The 27409-nt window shown below is 42.4% G+C and overlaps 1 protein-coding gene across 2 annotated transcripts in view; it reads right to left on the reverse strand.

Moving 5' to 3' along the window:
- Positions 1 to 27409, reverse strand: part of DOCK1 (dedicator of cytokinesis 1) — a 553358-nt gene that overhangs the window by 157923 nt on the left and 368026 nt on the right. For both annotated transcript variants that reach the window (XM_090058391.1, XM_090058392.1), the window contains exons 30-32: positions 20755 to 20833; positions 16474 to 16574; positions 7558 to 7616 (exon numbers count right to left, since the gene is read on the reverse strand). In XM_090058391.1, the coding sequence (XP_089914517.1) occupies positions 7558 to 7616; positions 16474 to 16574; positions 20755 to 20833 (239 nt within the window). The remainder of the gene's footprint in view (positions 1 to 7557; positions 7617 to 16473; positions 16575 to 20754; positions 20834 to 27409) is intronic.

Consider the following 27409-nt stretch of genomic DNA (forward strand, 5'->3'; position numbering starts at 1 on the left):
GAAAATTATATGCTCATATTCACATACAGCACCTGTTCCTGAAATCATTGGCAAATCTTTCACTAAAAGTGTTAACAGGAAGGTGACAGAGACCATAACACAGCCGGAAAAGAAGTTGGGAGTGAGCCCAAAGCTACTAATGGCAATTATTAACACATTTTCTTAATTAGCACTTATGTTTTTCATACATAAATTGCACATGGATTTCAATAAGACACAAAGATACAAAATGTTTGATTTAGCAAAGAAAATATAAGGTGACAAAGAAACATAAAATAAAAGCCAAAATTTCAACAAGAAAAAAAGATACTTGACATGAACTGTATACACATTTATATGCTAACTTTACTGACAATTTTTTGTTTCCAGAGTTAAAGTGGAAAGTTTCAGGTCAACCTGATTTCCCAAGGAGGACTGAAATAAGTGTTCAGAATGGAAACTACTTGCAACTAGAACTATGGAGCAGATAGCAAACTTCATGTAACAAAATACAAAGCTTTGGACCATCCTGTTCAAAATTATAAACAACTAATTTAATCAAACTGAAACCAAACTGCACCACTCACCAAATCATTCCACATGCCTCTATATAGTCCTAAAGAAAACAAATGCTGGAAAAATCAAGCGTCTCATGCTACACTGAGAATGCCAACAGACCTCGGATCAGTCAGATTTCACCAGTAAGAAGGGAGTGTGAATTCAGCTCCCTCCCTTTTAATTTAGCTCAAGAGCCCCAGTGACCAAAACTGCTGCAGTTTCATAAAGGGACAGAGGCATATCACTCGGGTAGCCCAAACAGTAAACAAATTGCCAGTCTAAATTTATACAGACCCCAACTCAACAAGGGAGCTGACTTAAGCAAAAGCTATCCCTAGACCATTATAAATATCTGAAATATTTTTAAATTTGCACATGGCTATTGTGTAGTGACCTGGAACACCCCCCCCCCCAATTATAACTGTCACTGCATTTGTAATAGAGAGGGCAAAGAAGTGGGTATTTCTGATACTCCTGCAATCTTTCATTCAAATGATCCTTTTGGTTTTGCCATGACCCACTTCACTTAGGGATACAAATTAGGCCACATGTGTTTTGCACCTGCAGAACTTTTTCTTTTGTTTTGGGTTATGGAGTTCCAAAACTCGATAATCCGTAACCGAAATGCAGATACTATGCATTAAACCCAACATTTGTCATCAGAAACTGAGAAGATAAAATGGGAAATTTTCAGGCATAGCTTTGTTCTTTCATTCGTAAACCATAAGTCACAGTGACTTAGTTTTATCATACTTTATACACAATGACAGATAGTATCATAAATATTATATGCTCAAGAACATGAAGGAATGATAGTTTTTGCTTCTGATTTTACATATAATAATGATTAGAGTACTGAAGATAATACACCTTCCAAGACACAAAGGCGTCAATAATAATAGGTATCCATTTATTAGTAATGGTTGTTCAGTACTCTTAATTTGTATTCTGACATGCACACAACTGATGCAGAACCCAGAATATAAGTATTTACCAGAATAATTTTCTACTTGTAAAAAATGGAGTTGGCACGAGTGAATTATCTTCAATGGTGGGTGCAAAATCCTGTTGGGAATTGACTCTAGTCTCCTACCTGCCAGCCACCTTTCTCCTCCTCATTTTATTGAGGAGAAACAGTTTATTAAAACCCTTAACACATGAAATTTGAGAACTGATCCTACCACTATGGTTTTGAGTACTACCTTGTACTCAGGTCCAAGCATATTGCAAACACTGGGACTAGGGACAGACATTACACATAAACCAGTTTAAGTGATCGGAAACTGGTTTAAACTTGTAACAGAATAGATGTTCAGTGGTTCAGTGCATATATAGATATATTTTCAGTTTGAAAATGGCTGAAACCAGTTTGAAATAAACAAACCTGTTGAATGTAGTATCAGACTTAACTGATTTGGATCAAACTAATTTATGCAATGTCAGTCTGTAACAGGGGGCCTGCTCAGGGTTTACTTCCCAGTGGCCCACCCACCTGTTTCTGGGCTAACTGCCTGCATTCTTGCTCACCACTCCTTGTTGTTAATTATTTAATACATGTTAAATAGTGGGAGGCTGCCCATTTCTTGTGCCAATGCAAGGGGGCGCTATCTGCGGCTCTGTTCCTCCCGCAGCCCAAGCCTCGCAGATGGCATCTGGATGTTATCAATATCACCGACCCCACACTGGGCCCCAGAATCCTACTAATTGAACCCCACCTGGATTCCTCTCCTCAGGTGGCCCATTCTGCCTTCATTCTGGGCAGCACAGCACCCTAAAGTGCTTCCCTTTATGGGTGTGGTCCCCCCGGGACCTTTGGCTACTAGCCCTTGCCCACCTCCAGGCCAGTCGGAACTCCAGACCCCCAGCTCTTGGGTGTTCCTTGCGGTGGGCCCCTGGCCCTTCGACCCTTCCGGTCCTGGCCCCAGCATTGACCAGTCAGGGGATGTCCAGACAGGTGTGAGTCTACAGCCCCACTCTCACATTGTGGTCCACCTTCCAGACCTTACAAAAAGGGGTAACCCACATGGTTGTGGGAACTAGGGGTTAAGGTGCCCCGACCCGCCTTCCACCGGGGTGGTAATTGGCCTGGCATTTCATGGGGGCTGCCGCCACTCCCAGCAGAGTGCAGTTTTAGGTCACAACTAGGACCAGGAACCTCCTGACCATCCCCTACAGCTCCTCCCTTATCTCCAGATGATACCAGAAGCCCTCTGGCCAGGCAATGTTGTTGCCTGGCCTCCAGGCAGCAAAACTGCCCTGTTTATATGAGCAGCCCCAGATTCAAAATGGCTGCCCTCATCAGGCACCTGGCAGCTCCAGGCCCTTAAAGTGGCAGGCACCTGCAGTGCCCAGCCATACTGTCACAGACCCCTTGTTGGTTAAACCAGACTCCCCAGCATCCCAGCATGCTCCCTGGGCTGGGTGGGGCTTTCTGCTCCACAGCAGAGATAACCCCTCACTTCTGTTCTTTAGCCTGAGCAGGGGTGGGGTGTGGCCAGAGGTAGTCTGCAATGGCCCCTGAGACAAAGGGGCAGAAACAGGGGTTAATTCTTTCCTTCATCCCCTCAGACCGCAGCTGAGGTTTGCTAGCCTGGCTGCATCTCTGCGTCTTGCCTGCAGCCAGGTCAATGTGGTGCCTATCTTCAAGAAAGGGAGGAAAGATGATCTGGGAAACTATAGGCCCATCAGTTTGACCTCAATCCCTGGAAAGATCATGGAAAAAATTATGAAAGAAACCATTCTTGACAGGCTAACAGAAGGCAACATTCTGAGGGACAGCAAGCACAGGTTTCTTGCGGGTAGGTCTCGTCTGGCCCATCTCATTTCCTTCTATGATCAGGTGACATCACCTGGACAAAGGGGGAGAGGTTGATATCATATATTTGGACTTTAAAAAAGCCTTTGACCTGGTGCCCCATGATGGCCTCCTAGAAAAATTGGACAACTGTGGCCTACACTCTGATGGCTGGGGAACTGGCTCTGAGGTCAGACCCAGACAGTGTAGTTGATGGAACTGAATCAACATGGCACTCACTGACCAGTGGTGTCCTCCAAGGCTCTGTTCTCAGACCTGTACTCTTTAATGTCTTCATAAATGATTTGGACTCTGGTATCAGAAGCGGACTGGCCAAGTTCACTGATGACACCAAACTTTGGGGAAGAGCGTTCACACTTGAGGATAGGCTAATGATCCAGGCTGACCTTAATAGGCTTGAAAGGTGGATGATGAAAACCTGATGGCATTCAATACAGAGAAATGCAAGGTGCTCCATCTCGGATGAAAAACAACTTGCATCACACTTACAGGCTTGGCAATGCCATACTTGCTAGCACCATGGCTGAAAGAGACTTGGGGGTTATGATTGACCACAAGATGAACATGAGCTGCCAATGTGATACCGCAGCCGACAAAGCGAACAAAACTCTGGCTTGCTTCTACTGATGCATCTTGAGTAAGACCCAGGATGTCATCCTCCCACTGTACTTGACCTTGGTGAGACTGCATCCAATTCTGGGCTCCACAATTTAGGAAGGACGTAGAGAAGCTTGAAAGAGTCTGGAGGAGAGCCATGCTCATGATCATAGGGCAAGAGAGCAGGTCTTATGAAGACAAGCTGCGAGCTATAGGACTTTTCAGCCTGGAGAAGCACAGGCTCAGGGGCGACTTGGTGGCAGCCTATAAGTACATAAGGGGTGTGCATCAGGATCTGGGGAAACGCCACTTCATGAGAGCACCCCAAGGGAAAACAAGGTCTAACGGTCACAAACTCCTGCAAGACCGTTTTAGACTGGACATAAGGAAAAACTTCTTTACCATCCGAGGCCCCAAGGCCTGGAACAAACTCCCCCCAGAGGTGGTACAAGCACCTACTCTGGATGCTTTCAAGAAACATTGGGATACTTATCTTGCTGGGATCCTTTGACCCTAGCTGACTTCCTGCCCTTGAGGCAGGGGGCTGGACCCTATGATCTTATGAGGTCCCTTCCAGCCCTAATGTCTATGAAATTTATGAAATAACCACAAAAAACATTTTTTTTTTGTTGCAAAAATCTAGTTGGTCTAATAAAAGATATCACCTCTATCACAAGCCCCGATTCATTTTGGCTGTAAGGAGACACTCTGCCCCGAGGATTATGTAAGATTTATGCAAAGCTTTCTCTTCCTGATTCACATTTTAAGTTAGACTAAGTTGTATATGCTGTGTTTTACTGGGTTGTAGTTTAGCTTAGGCAAATATTTTTGATAGCTCCCTGATGTATATGCTTGAGGCTGCAAATTGCTGTGTTCGATACATGCTTGCTTCAAAGAACGGACTTTTTTCCTGCCCCCACTCCTCAGTCTGGCAGCAGCTGCCCCCCTCCTTCCCCCTGCTAGCCCCCCCTGGTGCCTGGCCATGCTCCCTCCGTTCCAGCAGGGAGGGATGAGAGCCTTGGAGGGCGTCACTCTTCCCTCCCTTTGGCAGTGGCTGGCAGATGTGCTCTAGCGCTCCTCAGCTTCTAGCTGGAGCCACTGCAGGGATGTACTGAACTTCTATCCGCTTGCAAACCAGCTTAGACTAACCTGCAAAGATTGAAATAATTCAGGCTCGGGCTTTGCTTTTTGAATGTCTGTCCCAAACCTAAATAACCAAAGCCTATCAGTAGTACAGACTAGAACACAACAATTTTATTTTGAGGTGACATCTGAAGTTTCAAAACTGGGTTTCATTCTCCAATCAGATGAAAACAAAACCTTCTTGTATGTATATACATCTACTTTTATTCATTCATCCATTCTAGTGATTAGGGCAATGTGGGAGACCCAGGTTAAAGTCCCTGCTCTTCCTGATTAAGAGAAGTTTTTAGTCCCAGATGACTCCAATTCAGGCAAAGCAGAAAAGAAATTCTGCTGCCTTAACCAGCAAGATCAGAGAGGCTGATAGACTCTTCTTCCAAACCTCAAAACAAAGAAATCTCTTTGAGAAAGTTATTCAAAACTGAAAAGTTTCAATGAAATAACATATTTTCAAAGGAGTTCAAACCAGCTGTAAACCTCATAACACTTCTATGAGGGAAGTAAGGTTCATATTACCCATCTGTCATGTGATTAGCTTGAAGCACAAGGAAAATGCATGGCTTGACAGACATCACCAGGAGTCAGCAAAAAGTTCCCCATTGGAGGCCCCACTATTTTCATTTAAAAGAAGGGAAAAAATGAGTAAGTGAGCTCTTGGTCAACAGGGACTGTACACGGTTGGTCCAAACGTATGGGCAAAGGATTACTGAAATAATCTGATGTTTGGAGAATCTGGATGCATTTACATATATACCTTTAATTGTTTCCTTTTATTTTGATAAATTCCTGGGGAGCAAAGGAGGCTTAAATATTGGCACAGCAATAGATGCTAGATAAATTAATAAAATAAGTAACAGATAAATAAATAGCTTTGGGCCTGGAACAGTGAAAGAAGATTTCAGGGATAACTGACAGAATGGGTTCCAGGGCTGAGCTTTGCTGACCTGACATAAGGGCATGTAATATTGATTTTGCTATCTGTCTGTCAAGTCACATATTATTGTGTACTCTGCTTTATTCTGCTCTCCAGCCACTAATTCACTAAAGACATCTTTAAAAGACAGAATTCAGCTGCTCTCAATAAAGCTTCTTTTTGGGAAATGGGAACTCTTCCATGTCATATAAATATACACACTCACAATCCCTCTTTTTGAATATATATATTTGTATATATACATACATACATTTATACATATATACATATACATATATATGTATACATTTATACATATATACATTTTCTCCCCATAATCTATATATATGTGTGGGTGTCTGCATGTACACATACATCACATACACACATCACACACACATATATATATAGACTACATATAGGAGTTATACTTCTACCAGGAGAACTGAGAGTCTCTTGGCAGAAACCAGGAGTGTACAGGCATTTTTTCAATTTAGTCTGAGGGAAAACATGTTCCCTCCAGGGGAAAGATCCCCCAGGTATCAATCTGAATTGATTTCCTTTCCAAGAGAAAATTTCCTGCAAGAAAGAAAGCTCATATGCCCCCACCAGTTTGGTCCGATGTGGTCTGGTCTGGTCATGGACTGAAACAGCGAGGCAAAGTGGGACAGTTTGAGAAGGGAGTGGATCAGCTGCTCTTTGCCAGCTCCTTCCTCCATTCCACTTGCTCCCTTTCTCTGCTTCTGCTACTGGGAGCAGAGCAGGACCAAACACCCTTTGTCCTCCCACCTGCCTTCCAAACAGGACATTTCTCAGAAATCTCTACCAGTAGAAATGAACACCTGTTTGTGGCCATAGAAAGTCTGTGTATATGTGAAATATATCCAACATTGTATACATTCAGTGCCTGCACATGTGTGTAGACATTGATTATTTTTTTAAGTTTCAGCTATATCTGAGAATGAAGCCATTAGAAGAGATTTTCAGTGCTAATTTGAAGAAAATTCAGAAATGTTTCTCAGGAACTCCAAAGCACAGTAGCAGTTGTTAGGGGCCCATTAATTTTCTAACTATCACAAATGTATTCTATGAGTTTCTCTGCTAATTCTCCTGGATCATTCTGAAGTCATAATACAGAAATGATCATCATCCTTCAAAAAATTGTAAGTCTAAACTTCTGCTCTGTGTGCATATGAATCATGCTACAGTCTCCAATGACAGCACCATACAGTGATATAAAGATAAAAAAAAAAACCCTGAACCATGGCTATTAATACTGTACCATCCAACCTCGTCCTGGTAAGAGGCAGAAGTACTGTGAAAAGAACAGTATATGATCATGTGATAAAAGTCTACTTTTATGTATCTGTTGGTAGAGGATTAAGCTTGTATACAACCATTTCTACTGCTACTACCTATCGGTCTTCACTTTGTAACCTTGTCATACCTTTACAGGAAAGATTTATTTTTTTAACGTAACATAGTATAAATATGGTATTTATATATACACAAAGAATGGAGGGTCAAAATTTTTAGTATTCTGTCTACTCACCAAGGTTATACCACATGTCTCTGATCTCAAAACCAATTTGTCTCCTCATGTCACCATACCTATGAAAAAACAAAAAAGACACCATATCTTTCTTTATAAAACACCAAAAAACAAAATACAGAAAAAATCAGAAGTTGTTTAGAATTAAAAAAATTCTAGTTGACCCTCTCAGAAAAGGTCCCCCATACCTACTTATTACTAATAATATAACATTATTTATCTAGTACTCTAAAATATTTATCATCAATTAAGCTTTGAAGCACCTCTAACACACCCATTTTTAGAGCAATGTAAATTCAAAAGAGGTTAAATGGCTTGTTTGAACTAGGGCCTTGTTACACCTTATATTGAAAGCCACACAAATGTCTATCAGCTTAGTGTTGTTCAGCTTAGTGGAGCAGTCACAATGAAGCAAAAAACGTGTTCTGACTGCCCCTCACATCCACAGCTGTGACTTGCCACTAGAGCACTGGTTTTCAACAGGCGATCCTCAGACTGCTTCGTGTCTGCAGACTACGTCTAATGGGTCTGTGAAAGATGGCTGATCAATCAAAAGTATGAGAATACCTACACTTACAATTAAAAGAAGTCCACACCTGACATTTTTTTAGGGGTTCACAAATGAAAAAGGTGGAAAATCGCTATATTAGAGGCTTGGTGAGTAGGGGTAGAACTAGGAGCTAGGGGAAGGACAGGGATGCACGGGCCCTCCCCTGTGCCCTTGCACAGTTATGGAACAGGAGCAAAATTAGGAAGATTACAGATAATTCTCCCTTGGCATTGTGTACTGTTAAATCAAATAACAAGTGCTTTAAAACACTTAAAAGGTGTTAACATGCAGCCAGTACAGGTGTTAAGACAGGGCCAGGCAATTATTTGGGCCGGAGGGCCACACAGGGAGCTATGATGAGCTGTCATGGGCTGGGTCAGCATCCCCTGCTCCATGCAACAACTGAACAAAACTCCGTATGTGGGACGGGACCGCAAGTAGGCAGGAGCAATGGTGGGGAGCAAGACGGCGGGTGAGACTGGGATCATGGGGCCAGATTGTGGGGCAGTGACAGTACGGGACTGGGGCCTGGGCCTGGGCCGCGATCCACTCCCTGAAAACCCTTGCCCTGTGGTGGGGAGGGGAGGTGCAGGGAGCATGCGTGTGTGGGGAGGCGCTGCCTGGGTGTTAGGGGTCCCTGGAGCCAGCTGGGCATGAGAGGAGGAAAGAAGGGGTGTGTGCAGCATAGCTTACCCAGGCGGTGTGGTCTGCCACTGCCCCTGTGGCAGTCTGCATGGGGCCGAACCCCACCCAGGGCAGCTTTCACTGCACTCCTGCCTGCACCTGCTGGCCTGGCCCTAGCCAACATGCCCAGTGTGGATGCAGCCAGGCAGGTGCTCCTGCCCCTGCTGCACTGCTCTGGGCAGGAAGGAAGCTTCAGCCAGGTGGGGAGGAAACTTCAGCTGGACAGCTCCTGCCCCAGTATGCAGGGCTCTGGCTCCAGCTCCCAGCTGCCTTTCACCTGCCAGGAGGTGGCTGCTCATTGCACCAGCAGGTAGAGTAGGTAGAAGGCAGCTTGGAGCTGGAGCTGGATCCCCACATGCTGGGGCAGAAGCTGCCTGGCTAAAACTTCCTCCCTGCCCAGAGGAGGTGCACAGCAGGGGTAAGAGTAGGAGGAGGAGCCGCAGCTGGAGGTGAGGGGAGCTGGGCAGCACCTGGCCACCTGCCGCCATGCCAGGAGCAGCCCCGCCAGAAGCTGCACAGGGTGGCTGGGGCCAGTACTGCAGGCAGAAGCATGGCACTGCCTGCCCCAGGTGGGACTTGACCCCATGCAGAGCACCGTGGGGGCAGCTGCAGGACACACTTAGTCAATTGGTGGGCACCCCCTGCAGGCCGCATCCAGTCAGTTGCTAGGCCATATCTGGCCCATGGGCTGTGTTTTGCCCACCCCTGGTTTAAGAGCTCCAGAAGCCACCTAAACTTGCTGCGTAACAGGGCCGTAACAGGTACAGCGCATCACCAGGAACTCTGAATCCCAGGACTGTGTTCTGATCTCTATGCAACTTACTCTCCTTCAGAGGTAATAAGAGTTTTACTCTATACTGCACCATCTACAAAAGGCAGCAAAGATGTTATTCACCCATGGGAATTTCTCTGCCATGTCTGCAGATTATGTAATTGTCCTGTGGGCACAAGAGGATAGTTGTATAAATTAATGAGAATATTTTCCAGTTTTTTCCACAGACTAATGGCTGGAAAAATCATACCAAGGAGCTTTATAGCCTAAGGGGGATTTTATTTTTATATATATATATATATATATATATATATATATATATAGTTAGTATAGCATTGTCCTAGAAAATGAAATGCAAAACACCTCACACCACCTTGTACACTGATGTCACCAGCAAAAACCCAGAATGCATAGAGATTTTTGGATTTGCTCTTTACTGAATCACAGGCCAATGAGATTCTAATGCAGGGGAGGGTGAAATACGGCCCATGGGCCAGATCTGACTTGCTAAGAAGGATTTTGTCCAACCTGCAGCAGGTCCTTTGGTCCTGTCCAGCTGAGGCACAGAGGACAGACCAGGCTGTGGTACATGCAGCTAGTTCTGCCACCCCTGGGGATGCAGGAGGGATGGGGTTGTGTGGCAGTCAGACTCACTTCATGGCAAAGGTGTTTCCTTATGGTTGCCACTGGACATGGCCCCACTGACCAGACACCCCGGTGAATTTGCCTCGCACCCACTGCCCAGGGTGGGAACTGTGTGGCCAGGTGCCTGGAATGGGGTTGCAGGTTGGTAGGGAGCAGTGCTTGGGAGCAGGATGGGTAGGCAGGCTGGGATCATGGGTTGGAATTGATGACAGTGCAGGGTCAAGGCACAGCCATGATCCACTGTACACATGGCCCTGCAATGGGCACAGGTTCCGTGGGCAGGGGAGTGCAGGAAGCGGATTGCAGCTCTGCCCTGATCCCAACTCACATTGTCACCACCCCAAGAACCCAAACCTGACCCTGGACACAGCTCATGACTCACCCACAGCCTTATCCTGTCCACATGCCCTGCCCACAGGTCACACATGGTCTCCATGAAGACCCCAGGATTATAGGGCAGAGAGAGCGGGGGTTTGGGGTCAGGGCCAAGCAGTGATCCACTCCATGCAGTCCTGTCTGCAGAGCTGATGTCTGCTGCAGGAGCATGCAGACAGCAGATCATGGCTATGCTCTGTGCTTGGTTAGGATGGGGTTGCGGGTGGGCATGGAGCAGCATCCAGGAGTGGGACAGGAGGGTGGGAGGGTTTGGGATCATGGGGTAGACACAGGGCCAGAGCAAAAGTTGTGATCTACTGCTCACATGTCCCGTGATTGGGACTGGTTGTACAGGCAGCAGCTTGCAGGGAGAAGATTGCGGCTGTGCCCTGGGCTCCACGCTGTAACTGCCCCATGATCCTGGAGTCTTCATAGAAATCAGGCAAGACACACGTGGGCAGGGCACATGTCAGGTGGACAGGATGGGGCCACTTAGGGAGTTCTGGTGAGCTGTTGCATGGGCAGGGGGATGTGCTGACCCAGCCCTTGACAGTGTACCAAAACTACCTATGTGGCCCGCAGGCCCAAATAACTTCTTGACCCTGCTCTAATGCCTACCTGGGGCAAAGCTACTATATTTTCTTGCTCAAGTCATGCCTGAGAACACAATGTAAACCTTGCTTTTGAAAGGAAGAATGCAGAAGAAAAGATTTTTCCAGAGTTATGGCAGCATAGAGCAGGGACAGAGACTAATCTTCAGCTGACTCACCCTTTCCCCCTTTCCTGTTTAACTAAAGCTGAAATCCTAGCTGCCACTGAAGACAGGTCTCCATCACTAGCTATATGATTTTGAAAAGAGCTAAAGGGTCTCCAACACTGTGAAAAAGAAGGAGAAAAGCCAGGAGCAGTTAGAAAGTAATAAAATTGCCAAAAGAAAGGTCATCTGAATTAGTGGAACATGAAGACCATTGAAAAGGAGATGCAATTTTTATTACCTGTGGAGTACAGAACAATGAACTATTAAGCCAAATGACTCTGTGGGAGGGAACTGTAGGTGCCTTCCACTTTAAGGGCCTGAGCCAAGTTGCCAGCAGATGCCTGATTGCGGCAGCCATTTTAAATCCCTGGCTGCCTTTATAACCGCCTCAGTTCCCTGCTGGCAGAGGAGGCAGCAACATTGCCTGGCTGCAGGGCCACTGGTATCATCCTGGAGGTAAGGGAGGAGCTGTAGGGGATGGTCTGGAGGCTCCTGGTCCTGGGCATGACCAAAAACTACACCCTGCCAGGAGTGGCCTGGTGGGGCTCTCAGTGGCGCGGGAGTCCCCAGGAAATGCCAGGCCAGTGATCAGCCCGGTAAAAGGTGAGTAGGGGCACCTTAACCCCAGCCCTCACTTTTGGGTGGGTTAAAAATAACATTTAAGGCTGAGCACAACAACCTGCTGCTCCAGGGGGGGAGTGAGAGTCCCCAGTGAGACCCTGGAGCCCCAGTTGTGTTGTGAGTGAGGGGAATAAGATCAGAGAAAAGAGTAGAGGCCAGGTAAGCTTTGGGAAGCACCGGAACCAGTTGGGGAGAGACCCCGCAGGGCCAGGCACACTCCCCGGAGCACCATGGAATGGAATGGAATGAGAAATGAAAATGCAGGCAGGAGGCAAAGACCCCGCTGAAGAACTCAACTGGTCAATACTGGGGCCAGGACCTCAGTGTCAAAAGGGCCAGGGACCCACTGCGAGGGACATCCATGATAAGCAAAGGAGCTTGGGGTCCCGACGGGGCCAGGGCTTACAGAAGTCAAAGGTCCCCATGGTTGGGGGCCAGAGCTAATGGGCGAAGGCGAAGGTCCAACTAACTATCTGGGATGCCATCTGCGAGGTTTAGGCCACAGTGTAGGGGTGGTACAGAGCCATGGACACTCCCTAATATTGGGGTGCAACAATGGCAGCTTCCTGTCTTATTTAACAACTTACTAATTACCAACAAGGCATGGTGGGCAAGACAGGCGGGTAGCATGCCCAGAGGCAGGTGGGAAGCTAGCTGCAGCTAGCGGGGGATGTCCATCTCACCACACTCGCTCAGCTGCCTGAATGGTAATGTCACAGCTGCTGCACTGTGGAGCAAGAATTAGTGCATGGTGCATCTATCGTGGGAAGAAAATCAGCTTAATGCATGCAATTAAACAAGTACATACATGCTATTTTGAGAGGCTGATATTTAAGGAAATAGTGCATGTTCCTTGTGAGAAAATACTGTAGTTCAAATAGTGTTCTATTCTTGTATAGGAGTGTGCACCATTTCACCCTGTCTATGGCACATGAAGATGCACTTAAACAAGTCTAGTGGCACTAACCCTTCACATCTCACTCCATTACTCACTACTCTTGAAACTATCATTCTACATGGCACAGGTACAGAAACGCAGACTTGGGCCTGAAATCAATGGAAAATTTCCTGCTGACTTCACTGAGAGAGACTGCATTCTTGGAATATTCATTTTTTTAAGTCAGTGCTTTGTGTTACCAAACAAGTTACAAATTCTTTGCAACTTATAATGGATTTCCATAGCATTAGGTTAAAAAAAACACTGTGTCTTTAAAAATTCTGGCACTATCTAACATTTAAATTAAAAAATAAAAACCTTAGAAGTTCAATAACAATTATAAGTCGAGATAAAATAACTATTAAAACTCAAAAAGGGGAGAGGGTTAGTACTGGATTAAATGATTGTTTATATCCCAATAGATTAGAAGTAGTATTTTTTTCCCATACAAATAAAATCTTATGCTTCAAGAGCCATGTCTTTATTGCTTTCTGAGTAATTTATCTTCTTAGTTATTGCCTATAAAAAATCTGATTACATTAAAAATATGGAATTTATACACCCATTATCTGGGAGTTTTGACAAGTTAGCAAATTATAATAATTAGCCTTACCCCAAGATCTGGTCAGACCCGGAGAACATAGTGACAGTCTTTTCATTCCTCACTTGCATAGAGGGTGCACAAACCTATTCATAGTCTCTTCTCCTGATTCCTGAAGGAATCATATCCTTCTGAAGAATCCCTTCGTTGAGGATCTGTTACAAACTCAATAGGCTTTTTACTTCAATAGGCACTTACTTATCCAATTTAACTTATAAGGAAGATCTTAAAAGCAGAGGACCACACTATTAAACTGACTACCTTAAGGGGCAGCCAGTGGGTCTTGGGCTCTTGAAGCCAGGGTTGAGGAGAGAATACCAAACTGCCACATGAAACAAGGGATCACTGTGCTTGCTAGACATCAGAATGTAACATTGCAGAGGCCTATTTCTATATAATTAATGCAAATTCAGAGTGTTAAATTCCCTTGGGTAGCTTTGAAGCTTCTGTACTGTGATCTGAAGAACCTTTTCTTAGGAGTCAAATAGATTATTACTGTGACTAGCTGCTTCAAATTATGGGCCTGCATTCTGTACAGTAACACATTTAGTTTGTTTGCCATAGCATCAACAAAAGATATGCAGCTTGCAATATTTAGCCAAGGTGCTTAGCTAAAGCTAACTTGGGATACTGGTAGAGAACAGCTAGAAATAAAATGTTTTTATAACATTTCTGGAGATGATCATCATTAAGTGACTGCAATATTATCCTACCAGGTACTCTTTTAGCTCTTTATTTTGAAACTACCTGATGTATACTATGACATTTCAATTCCATCTTGCTCAAAAATAAAATGGAAGTCTGTCAGTTTTCCCTATAATTTGTAAATCTAATAAAAAATTTGATGTGGCATCAAAGCAATGGATTTTATTTTCATTTGTAAATTGATATTCTTGATGTGAAGGCTGTAGAATAATCTGCAGGTACTTATCATACTCTGTATTTACCTCAGGTACAACACTCTGAGCTGTCCCGAGAACTTAATCTCACAGGACTTGTAAATATTCCTCTTTCATCAGAAAACCCTGACATTCAGATGTGCAACCATTAGAATGCAGAGAGATTTAAAATGCTGTTTTAGTGGTCAAGTAAAGCAAAGATTTCAAAGCAACAGCCTGAAACATCACAGAGAAATGAAGCAGTTTCACAGGCAAGATTTAGTTCCCTCAAAAAGAACGATTGATATTTTTCTCATTTTGAAATAAAATTTCAGTCTTAAAATATATGAGTAACTTTTTCATTCCAATGATGAACTCTGCCTCTTGCCTTACAACACTTCTGGATGTCTCATGCCATATGACTCTAGAATTTAGATTAAGAGACTATCCCTAGTGGCAGTAGGATAGAAAGAAAGGAAAACTGAAAGCTCCAGTTTGATAGGGTTATGGTTGGACACAGCAAAAATGGCAAAAAACAGCCATTTCAGCCATTTGAGCTGTTCCTTCCTTCCTGCTTCCAGGTTTCTCTATGGGGACTAAAAACTCAAGTTTTTGGTTAGTATTTTACTCCCTTCAACCAGAGGACACAACCCACAGTGTAATTCTTCAGGCTCCAGTTAGTAACAGCTTACTGGTTAGCACTGTAATAAAGTAAACCAAGTTTTACAATGCCAAAAAGATGTGTAGTTAACAGGATACAGGGTGCATCTACACTGTCAATTAGTATGGTGCCACAAATTCTGGTACTGTCTGTGGCAGAGTTAACAGCTTCTGGGTGCAGCATCTACACATGCACCCAGGACTGCAGCAATCTGAATTGGCATGGGGGAGCCCTGGACTGCCAGCAGGCTCAAGGGGTCAGCCCCCGGCTCCAAGTCATGGTGTTGGGCAGTGGAGGGGCTCACTGGGGCATGACAGTGCCCAAAGTCAGGAGCTGTATGGACTGGTGGCAGGCAGGGGCCTGGGCTGACTGGGCACAATTTATGCGCGGGTCAGTTTACACATGCAGGTGTAGTTATTTTTCTCTCTGTAAGACAATACTGCCCCCGACAGTATTATCTTATGATACCAAAAATTAGTTTGCTGTGGTCTAATAACGTCGCATGTGTAGACTATGATGCTTTACACCACAGCAAATTAGCGCACTACGTAGTTAGGCACACATGTAGGTGCACCCACAGAGTAATACAGAAGACTGTACAGGCTGCTGAGGTGTACTTGCTTATGGAACCACACTTTGACCTTCCTAGCTCCTGGGCATTAAGTGAAATATTTTGACTGAACATTTAAATGATTGTCTACAAAAATTTATAAAATGTTTTTGACTTTAAATGTATCCATATGCAATGTTTTACGACTATGAAACAATTTTTTTACTTTCTGCATCTTACTCATTCAGTGACAGGTTATACTACATTGGAACTCAATGGAACTGAAGAAGAAATGCATACAGTGGACAAATCCTTCATGCTTTCAAATCTTTTCAGTCTTTCCCTTTTGACAGATTTTATTTACTGTGAAATTTAGAATATAATCCAGACAGTTCAAATTCCCTGTCCAGAGGTAGGCAATGTAATCCCCTTTAACCAGGAAACCATACAAGTCTGCAGCTATACAAAAAACATTCTTCAGGGATATCACAGTGAAACTGACTGTAGTTATGAAGATTCATTCTAAAAGGCCTTAAGGGATTAGGCAATAAAGAATAAATGTAAAATGAGATTAGAATAAGCACAAAGCTAAAATGGTTTGAAAAATCTAGTCTTATAATATGTTAATGCTTCTGAAAAGACTTGACTCTGTGAACGTACTGTAGCATAAACCATCGCCTTCATCTGTAATGAATCCTGTAATTTAGATCTTGATTCAAGGGCAGGAACATATACAATTCTTGATTCATGTTTTTAAAACCAACCTTTCATTATATCATGATTGCAACTCAATTTCAATGGATTTAGCTAAGAAACTAAACTAAAATTATGTTAATAGGCCCTCAAGTTCTTGTCCATGATTTTATCATCAGGAATAAAACTTACTTGTTAAGTATTTTGGCTCTTTTAGCACTTGAAAAATTCTCCAGTTGTAAAGACTCTTGTGTCAGAAAAGCAACAGCCAGGTGGAAGTAGTTGTTCCAAAGCTGAAAGCCGCAAGTGACAAGAATAAATAGTATTAAATCTTGAAATGTTTTTCTGCACATCTAGAAAACGTCTTAGAAGTATCTAATGTATGCATATAAATATTAATAGAAAAAATAAACAACAGACTTCGTAGTTAGGTTTTTCAAGGTTCTTTGTATATCTTCATAACTTTGTATATTTAATATACAAAAAGTTTCCATCTTCACATATTTAAAAATCAAAACCTGTTTATGAGTCAAGAAAAATGAAATATGAATATCTGAGTAGGATTTAGAGACAATCTCATATGTATATGAGATTTTAAATGGTTTTCATGAAGTGAAATTAATTTCTAGTAAAGTCTTTTGAGAACAAATAGGGCTGTTTTTTATAACTTTTTTTTGTAAATATTTATACATGTCACCAGAAATTTTCTATAATGAATCTGAACAAATCCTAACACTGCAATAATGTAATAGAGTAAAACTCTCCTTCTTCCAGGCTTTGGTTTTAGAGAAGCAGAGTTACAATTCCCATGGATATACCTTCCCTGCAAACCTTAAAGCATTTTTTCACCATATATTTTTGAAAGCACTCCATATAAATTACTGGGCTTCATAAATAAATAATAAAAATTATATATGTTTATTTGGATATAAACAGAAGTACATTTCTATGCAAATTTAGTGGAGAGTTCAAGCTCTTGGCAAGATGCCAACAGGTCTCCCAGGACTGTAAAGGTTGCATGGATAGGTATAAAAGGAAATGTATTTATTTTATGCAGTGTTAGATGAAATGCAGAACTTACACATTAGAAATACATGTTGATACTATTCTGTAAATATATCTACTAGCTTTAAAAAGTCTACCACCATAAAAGAAATCTCTAGGTGACGCATACAAAGTCATTAGTACAGCAGATACTAGACTGAAGAACATCAGAGCGACAGTTTGTAGAAGAGTGGGGGGAAAGAATCTGGTCATATATTACCAGTTCTATGACACGGCCCTAAACTCAACCTTACATAAAGAAGCTGACATCATGTTGTTACAAGTAGGAACATTCATTGACACAGGGTCTTTATTGGACCTGATTGCACTATAAGGCCAGCAAAGGAAAGCACTACTCAGGCACAACCCTCTATCTGTTTTCCAGAAGATATTCCCTACAGCTAGGGACAGACATTACACATAACCTGGTTTAAGTGATCGGATACTGATTTAAACCCGTAACAGAACAGACATTTGGTACACATAAATCAGTTTCAAAATGGCTAAAATGTGGTTGAATGTAGAATCAGACTTAACTGATTGAGCTCAAACCCAGTTTATGCAATGTCTGTCCCAGACCCCTTCCTGGCTGAAGTTAAACCAGAGTCCCCCAGCATTCAGGTATGCTCTTTGGGCTGAGCTCTCTGCCCCAGCAGAGTAGCGCTGGCCCTGCTCCTCTGCTACCCAGCCGGAGCAGGGACAGGCAGGGGAGGGGGTCTGGCCAGAGAGGGGTTTAATTCTCCTCTCCCTGTCCCACCAAGGACCCAAGCCAGGTCTGCAGGGAACTCCCCTTCACTGCTACAGCAGCAGGGCCAGCATGGCCCCTGAGGCAGAGAAGGGAGTTATTCCCTGCTTTATCCCCACTGCCCCCAGGGGACTGCAGTCAGGTCTGCCCTCCCTAACTGCTGCTGCCCTGCTTGGGGCAAGCGGCAGAATAAGCCCTCTCCACCAGATACTGGAGAGAGGAGCAATAGCCCTACTTCTTAACCCCTGCCACAAGGGCCTTGCTGGCTGGTGTCTGGCCATGGCCATACCCAGCCACTGCAATGGTGAGGGGCAGGGCCCTTGATGGGAGCGGTGGCTCCTGTCACAGGGTCGGGGGGTGTGAACCCCTTCCTGGTAGGGGTGCTGCACTGCGGGGCAGGCAAAGATGCAGAGGGCTGCCTGCTGTAGCAGTGAGGCTTTGAGGGAGCAAGAGCCCTCTAAGTTGTCCCCTTCCAGTGCTGCTGCCACCCCCATAGTCCACAGCAGCTTTCAGTGCCCTGCCATGCAGCCCCCTGCCAGGAAGGGGCTTGTGCTTGGGGAAACCATGACAGGGGCTGCTGCCCCTCTCATGGTCACTCTCCCATCACTGCTCCAGTGGCTAGGCAGGGGTGGGGCCAGCCGCTGGCTGGCAGGGCCCCTTGGGCAGGGGGCAGGGAGCGGGGTTATTCCCCGCTTTAACCCTAGGGCACTGCAGTGAGGTCTGCCCACCCCAGCCGCCATCACCACTGCTTGTCCCCCTCCTGTCCCACTTCCTCTGGCACCTGGCAGAGGGGGCTTATTTCGCCACTTGTCTCAAGCTACTGGCCAGGTTGGCCACACTCCCCCCACCCACCCCAGCACTGTTTCCCTACAGCCAAGGGTGCGCTCTAGTGCCTCTGGCTCTTGGCCTGAGCAACTGCAGGCACATGCCCACATTTCCTCAGACCACAAGGAATATCTGTGCTGTTACAAATAGCTTCGACCTAGGAAGATTAGAGTAACCTGCAAAGACCGAATCAATTCAGCCTCCGGCTTTTTTAATGTCTGTCCCTAGCCTACATCTGGAAGGGCACAGTGCCACAGATGCAAAAGTTGGCAAGGAGAGGAGGAGAAACACACCTTTTGCATTAATGTTTTTTCAAGCGGGATGGGGGGAGGGGGGAAGGATCACACTTAGACATCTAATAGGCAGCATTTCCTTAGCAAACTTCAGTCAGCATCAGCATTCAAGCCTCACTCTAAAACAGAAACTCTAAAAAATGAGAAACTGCACTGATGAAAGGAAACTCTGAGTGTCATCAGCATATTGATTGCAGAGCAAACCTATTTTACCACCTCTCCTAGCAACTTTGCAGTAGCATTGAATAGACGTGGTAATCAAGCATAAACCTGCAGTTTTCCATACGTGAGAATTCTTGGAGAAGAGCTGGATCATCCCAAGATAAAAGAATGCAGGCACAGTAGTGACTCCCATCTGTTCCCCACAAAAGCTCAGAGTAGCTATAATAGCTGTGATGGACACTCAAAAAGAAATGATAGATTTAAAAGTAACTAGCAAAGGCATTTGTCTTTGCTCCTTCCCTAACAGAAAGTGATTTATCAACCAGATCAGCAGTGTGTAGGTGTCACAATCATATCATGACCAGGCTGACATAGGTGGAGAATATGGAGAATCATTAGTTAGTAATAGAATAATTTCACCAGCATTTCCAGTAAGACTGTTCACATAAAAATATTGTACTGGTTTAATTTAAGCAAGATTTTATATATTTATTTAAAATGGGACAAAAGGCTATGTGGACAAACCTTGTAGCTAGAGTGTATTATTCTGGCTATTCTTAATTTGATTGTAATCAATACACTGAAATAATGCTAGTGTAAACCAAAATAACAATGTCCACACAGAAATGCCCAGATTTTTAAGGCTTTTGTGATGATTTCAGGGGGTGAAATATGGAGGAGAGGAACAGTTTTTCAGTGCTTAGCTTTTTATTGTTATATTGAACAGAACAGAAGAATAAGAAGGGAGATGGGAGAATAGATTTTGCAGTCAGTGCAAGTTTAATTAAAAATAAAAAACCCTAATATGTATTAATAAAAATGAGCATAAAAACAAGAAGTACACATGTGTTCATGCTTTTATGTACATGAAAGAGAAAGGAAGTATCTGACAGCCCAATGCTGCAGAAGAGCTGATAAACTGAACAAAAGGCAGAATCAGAAACAACAGCTTGAAAAAAGGTGAAAGAAATTGAGTAAGTAACCTGCCCTGTAGTAATCCACATAGAGTTCAAAAGTTGGAAATTTACATTTTAGAAAATTTTATGGGAGGCTGAGGAAAGTAAGGGATGCTTTTTGAAGTGAACTATTTAATCAGAATAACAAGTAGGGAAACTTTAATTGGGGGATGCAGCTGTATTCTTTGGATTATAAAATAGAATAAATTTCCTGACTAAGAAGTGTCACTGCAGACACTTGACTCTGTGAACTGCAAAAACTTCTCACATCTCCAAAATTTCATAGGTTGGTTCCATTTCTAGTTCAGTGTGTAGCAAGAATGCATAATATACACATTTTTATACAACAGTGAAGGGATAAGAAACAGAAAAATATATCAAAATTATTGGTTAAATTTGTTAAAGCATTAACTTTATTACCAAAAATACTGGTTACATCTTTGCTTACCTGTAGCTCAAAGTTGGCTTGATCAAGAAATTTTTTGTTTAACATATCCGCATACTGATTAATTGCTCGCAGGAAGACTCTGAAAGATCAAGAGAAAATTACATAATTAAACACTTGTACTTTGGCACCTTTGTAAATTTGGCATCCCAATTAGATACAAATCTGAGACTGGTCTGGAAAGTTAAATCTGTAGTAGTTATTTGAAAAGCAGAGTGATTTCACTACTGTTAAGCATGTGGAATTATATGCAGATGTTCTCAAAATTAATCAAGTAAATTAGCATATGAAGAATAAAAGATACACAAGCAATGCTTCAGATGAAATCACTTCTCTTGAAAATACCACAAAATAATCAGGAGATCATTACATTTTCATTTTATTAACAAATTGTGCAAATTAATTACTTTTTTAGTTACAGAATCTTAATTTTATATACTTAGTATTAAAATGGTCTGTATCATAGCTAGTAGGTGGAGCAAGGACATAAGCAGATATATATTAAATTAATTATCAACCACTTACCAACTAACTTATGGCACAAATTTCTAATAAATATATCAGTTGCTTATGAAGAATGTTTTGAAGCTTACCAAGTATTAGGTCTATTTTTAAAATGGTAATTCAGTACCCTGTAGCAGTTTTCTTCTTTTCTAAACCAGAAACCTCTTAAGTTGCAATATAGATGGCCTTCACAGCTTTAAAAATAACAAAACATGTAAGAGTGTACTATACAAGTACGGTGCTCAATATTCCCAGTGTTGGAGTGTAAAACCTATTATTTTTTAGTATCCAGATCTCTACTTTTCAGATGAGCATTATACATATCACTTGTAAATGTTTTAATAGATACTATTAGACTGTCAGCTAATGTCCAAATAAACTGACATGTCCTTTGACCAGACTATGTAATGTAGGTTTGTTTTATTACCCTTGAAACCATGTACAATAGTAAAGACCAGTCAGAATATCTCTTTCTAAATGAGTTTTCTCTTTCTGCACAATAGCAATCTGTAAAGGAGAACCCACATTAGGACACAGATAATAAACTTAATTACTCTTTCTACATTTTGGCAGGAAACTGCAGAAAAATTTAAGGACCTAAAGTTGGAAGCACCGGGTATACTGGCAAATAAAAATCTCTTTCATGGGATTTTAGAAATTTACTGACCTCTGGGCAATCTGAAAGGACCCTAATCTTTGCTATAGCCTTCTCACAGTTAAGGGAAATAAAACACCAGCTGAGGCTATCAGGGTAGGAAATGAGATTCTGTGTAGACCACCTGCCTGGATTCGCTTAATTCATAACATGTTCAGATACTACTGTGATGAGCACAGTATAAATAACGATACATGATAGGCTAGTGGTGCTCATCTTTTTTGCCTGGTGGGCTGGATTAGCAGTTCCTGGTCCATCCATGGGCCAGATTCTGTTAGTATTCCTAATCCAGTGTCTGGGCAGGCACAGTGGACACCAACTGTCTGCATGGAGTGGGCGGGGGGTGGGGCAGGCCAGCCCCAATGCAGCGGAGCCACTGTTTCTCTACTGCCAAATTTTCTGACCCTAGAGGGCAGATGCAGTGGCTCTATGGGCTGCACTTGGCCCATGTACCAGAGACTGAGCACCCCTGCAACAGACAACCTAGATTTTTAGTATAATAATGTCATTTTGAAATAAAAGGATTGTGAAGATGCCTTAAAATGAGTCTCATAAAGCATCTGTTAATCCAAACAGGGGTGCTACTCAACTCTATGTTCGCCTAAACAACTAGAATAAAATTAATTTGAATACTTTGTTTCATCTGACACTAAACACTTGTTCCCTTTTTTAATATGTACACATTTGACAGAACCAGACTAGTAATTTTAAAAATCTCTCTTTCACTCTCAGACATATTTGTACACTGCGTATATGTACAGACCCACTGAAGATATCATACACTATGTGAATTATTCTCTACACCCATATATTTGTCAGCATATGCATCTTGGAATTGTTTTATTTCATGAATATTAAAGATTCAACAAAAACTGTGAATTAACCAGAAAAGCAGCTGTGTTATACATTAGATCTTAACATGGTACAATAGAAATACTAAAATCAGAGTAATCACATTCGCAACAGTTCGTCTTTATCCTGTTCTTTTTTTTTCCCTTACTGATAGTTTTAGTCTAATATTAATAGAAGATCCTTAAATCTCCCCAGAAGAATTAGTAGTTTATCATCACAGAAATGGCAATCTAATGTACCTTACCTTATGAAGATAAAACCATCTCTAATTCAAGAAGGATTATGCTTATAATTTAATTATGTTGCCTCAAGATATCACTAATGTATTCAATCTGATCCATCTAATTAAGCTTTGGAACAATTCCAATATTTTACATACCACTGTTTTATTTAAATTTTTATTTCTCATATTTTACCCTGTGCTAATATTAGTGAGTACAAATAATGAAGTATTTTATTGGACTACAGAAAAGTAGCAGAAATTGACGTGATATTCCATATAAACTAAATGACCAGACAATTGCCTAATTTTCTTTATTCCCATATGGGAATAATATTGGAACTAGAAGTGAATCAGTTAATGGGAAGGATCAAGGCAAGTTACAACTTTCAAGCAAAATCCTATACTCACACAGACCTTGCTTTGGCATGAGAATGAGGACTCAAATGAAAAGCAGAATCGATCATCACTGTGACTAAAATCATACCCTTTTTGCTAGATGATTACAAAGAAGATGAAAGGCAAGCAGAGGAAATAAATTTAAACTTTCTTTTAAACTCTTTAGCGCTAGGGACAGACATTATACATAAACTGGCATAAGTGATCAAAAATTGGTTCAAATCTGTAGCACAACAGAAGTTCAGTGCACATAAACTCCTTTCAAAATGGCTGAAACCTGTTTAAGCTAACCCAGGACGGATGTAGTTTCAGACTTAACTGATTTAGGTTAAATTGGTTTACTGAACTTCTGTCCCAGATCCCCTCCAGATTCAAGTCAACTCACAGTTCCCTAACATCCCACGATGCTTTGCAGCTTCTCTGAAAACCCCCCTTGCAGGTTGGGAAAGCTAGCTTGGCCAAAGCTGTCTGCTCCAGCACCCCCACCTTCTGACCTGGGCCATTGCAGGAATGTGGCTGCATTGCTAGAATCAAAAGTGAATGTCTGTTTGCTTGCTTATCAGTTCAATCAGCATAGCTTAGAGTAAACTGTGAAGACTGAATTGATTCAGTCTTGGGCTTTTTGACTGTCTGTACTTAGCCTAGATGAGAGTGTTTTGTAGAGTTATGTTTGTAGCAGCAAAGCCCAATCAGGCATGACCGCAGCTAGGCCAAGCCTCTCTGGGGGTAAACCCAAAGCACAACAAGCACATCTGGGGATGCCAGCCCCAGGTCAAGCCCAGCTGATAAGGACCCACAGGGCCCGTCGGGAGGAGTGTAGCCCAAAAGCAGCCTGGACCAGCAGTGCGGGGGACCAGCAGTGCCCAAAAGCAGCACTGGGACAGTCACTCACTGAAGGGAATGCCCCAGCAGAGGCGAGTGGTGGGAACCCACAGCAGCCAGCTTGGAGGAGCTGGAGCACTTACCTAGAAGCAGGGAGTGGGCCTTGACCAGGACAACCTGCTGATGGAGCAGCCCAGCTGTGAGTCCAGATGCTAAGCAGAGGGGAAGGAGAGCTAACATCCTCTAGCCTCAGCATACAGAGAAAGTTTGGATGTGGATTTTTACCTCCTGAGTGGAAGAAATATATCAGCACAGAAGATTTTGGTACCCTTGTGCTGCAATGCCAGACAACAGGTGCATTTTGGGTCTGGACACTCTTTATCTTTATTGTCATCAGGAAAGCACTAGATGAGGTGCAGGGGAGGCGAAGCCCTGAGACATGGGACCCATGGTGTCTTTGTGAGGGCATGGAAAACCAGTCTATTTTCTGTAACATCAAAGACGTGGCAGGTAAGAACAACCAGCATCCACGCAGATGTCCAAACCAGCAAACTGTCTACACACTGGAGAACAGAGACACCCTCTCCAGACAAATGGTCCTGCCAGTCCTTGAAGAACAAGCACGGGAAGCTACAATGTTGTAGGTAACAAAGAAGCAACATTTAGTGTTTCTGTAAAGTCAGTAGTATGGAAGTTATCAGAATGAATTATATATAATATGGTCAGAGATAGGCTCAAGGCACAGAATTCAACACTGATTCAGACTGGGTTTATGTCTCGGAATTTAGTTTGTTCCACTATCGAAGAAGAAGAAAGGCCACATGCATAATTTGGAGGATTAGATCTGGAGTCTTTACTCAGTCTATAAGAACACTACAAAGCTTCAAACCTCACTCAAACTACTGCAGCATTATGATAAATTTAGAAATTTAAGCATCACTCTTAACTCTGACTGTATACTCTCCAGTTTCTATATGACTCAAAGCAAGTTAACTACTTTACAAAAAGAAAAATAATACCAGGTCCTTGACTCTAACGAAAATTATAGGCAGGAAAACAGGGAGGGAAAAACAAATCAGTGTGAATCTTAAGAGATGTTGTTCCTTAAGATGAAGATATGTACAAAATGTGTATTTGAGGTGGCAGGTAGCACAGTATCTTAAATGTGTGGTGCTGAATGATGGGGAAAAACTGAAGGAACTGAAACACAGATAACAAAGGAACCCTTGAACATCCTTGGCTTTGTCACTTTGACTATTAGCATCAGTGTATGAAAGAAAATGTGCATAAGGCTCATTCATAAAAAATAAGAAAAACAAAGAACCAACAACAAGAATATAGTCCTTCCTTATCTTCATTGCCAGAAGCCTATGATTTTCAGCAGAGTGCCATGGTGTCTGACGGTGCGATGAGAGTCTTAGGAAGTTGTGAGATGCTGTATAATATTAACAGTATTAGGTGTACAAAAACCTACACATGGTTCATGAGGGAAATGCAGGGATTTTAAATAGAATATGTACTGTTAAAAACATTCTGACCTGTTCTTTGCAACTGAGGAATTGCTCTGTTTGTTAAGTAACAAATGAAAGCTAAGCAGTGCCTTGGTTCTAACAAGCTCGAGAACCACTGCCATATATTCTTGTAGTTATTAGTTGGGATCAAAATAAACCTCTCCCCTCCGATTTTCTAAAATTTCCTTCCTTCCCTTTCAGGTTATCTAAAGCACCTTTCAAACCTCGAGTGGCACTTTGACCCAGAGAATCAGTGAGAGTTCTGCCACTCACTCCCAGACTGCAAATTTCCAAAGCTGTTCAGCTCCTGGATTATCTGAAGTGGCTTGGATTTCTGTTCTGCAAATAGTAAAATGGATTTATCTCAAATTTAAAAATAAGCCAATCTTTGGAGGAGAACAAACACAGAACCTTTTTGAGAAAGTTAAAGGAAGTGAAAATAGTGGCTATAACATATGTCAATGCATGATCTTAACTAACATTTTGCTTCTTCCTTTCTGTCCTTCATACCCTACATTTGCCACTTAAAAATTACATGATTCCACTTTCATTTGTGCACACAAAACCTTCAAATGTTCAGTAGCATTTAAAAAAAGGTTTTGTCAGTAGTATATGAAGACTTTGTCAGTTGCCAAAATGAGATCAACTTGAGGGAAGAGTGCCATAGTAAAATTGTGTGACCTACAAGAAACAGAGCCTCATGTAATTTTTAAATCAAGTTAACTAACTCACTACAAACAAGTCTGTATTGGGTTAGCTTGCTCTGCAAACCAACAGTTTTTAAACTTCCATGAAGAGGTCAGTACCAGTTTAACAAACATTATTATGAACTGGAACACAATTTTACATGCTGTGTATAGTTTAAACCCTATTACCCTGAAGTTTGAATATGATACAAAATGTCAACTTCAACTAAATGCCACCAATAAAGAACCTCTCAAACAAAAGGGCAGGTTAAGAGAGAGAGAGCATGCAAGAGTATGAGTGCAAAAATACTGGAAGTATTTTTAACTAGAATGAACCAAAAAGGAAGGCTTTATTCAGAGAAGATCAGAGGTTAGGGGCAAGCATATTTCTGGAGAGAAGTTGAGAAGAGATGACTGTTCTCTCAACATCTTTAAATTAAAGTTTCATAAACTGTAGCTCAACTGTAACTTTTTAGTTTGTCATTAAAAACACTGCTTTTTCACTATTAACATTGTCAGACAAGGCTATCACCACCTAAAGCAACAAGAATGCTGAAAAACTGGATGCAGATGTCCTCCTAATGTTGACTTCAGGCAGCAAGCTCATTAAAGTCAAAATCAGGTGCTCTTTTCTGACAGATGATCAAACCATGATCACCTCTTTTTAAAGGAAAATAGACGATTAAGTTACCACTGAATGTCAGGTGATTTTTCAATCTGTAGAGCTATTGTTTTCTACTATAATCCTATAATTCTATTCCAACTATGTGACTAGTATTTAAAGAGTGCCTTACTGTGACGAACTATAAGTTTTATTGTGATATTTGTGTTATCTGTTTTCACATTGTCATAACCTTGTGTGATTTAGTTCACCTTGTTAGCTTGTGTACAAAGAATGAAGTTTTGAGGTGCCAGGGCTGGCTACCTGCAAGAAAAAGGATCTTTAGCAGAGCCTTGAATGGCTTTGTTGACTTATCAACAAAGATGAGTTGCCCAACACCTAGGAGTT

The sequence above is a fragment of the Crocodylus siamensis genome, chromosome 7 (assembly GCF_052110815.1).
Source record: "Crocodylus siamensis isolate JL-2025a chromosome 7, ASM5211081v1, whole genome shotgun sequence".
NCBI classification, from domain to species: Eukaryota; Metazoa; Chordata; order Crocodylia; family Crocodylidae; genus Crocodylus; species Crocodylus siamensis.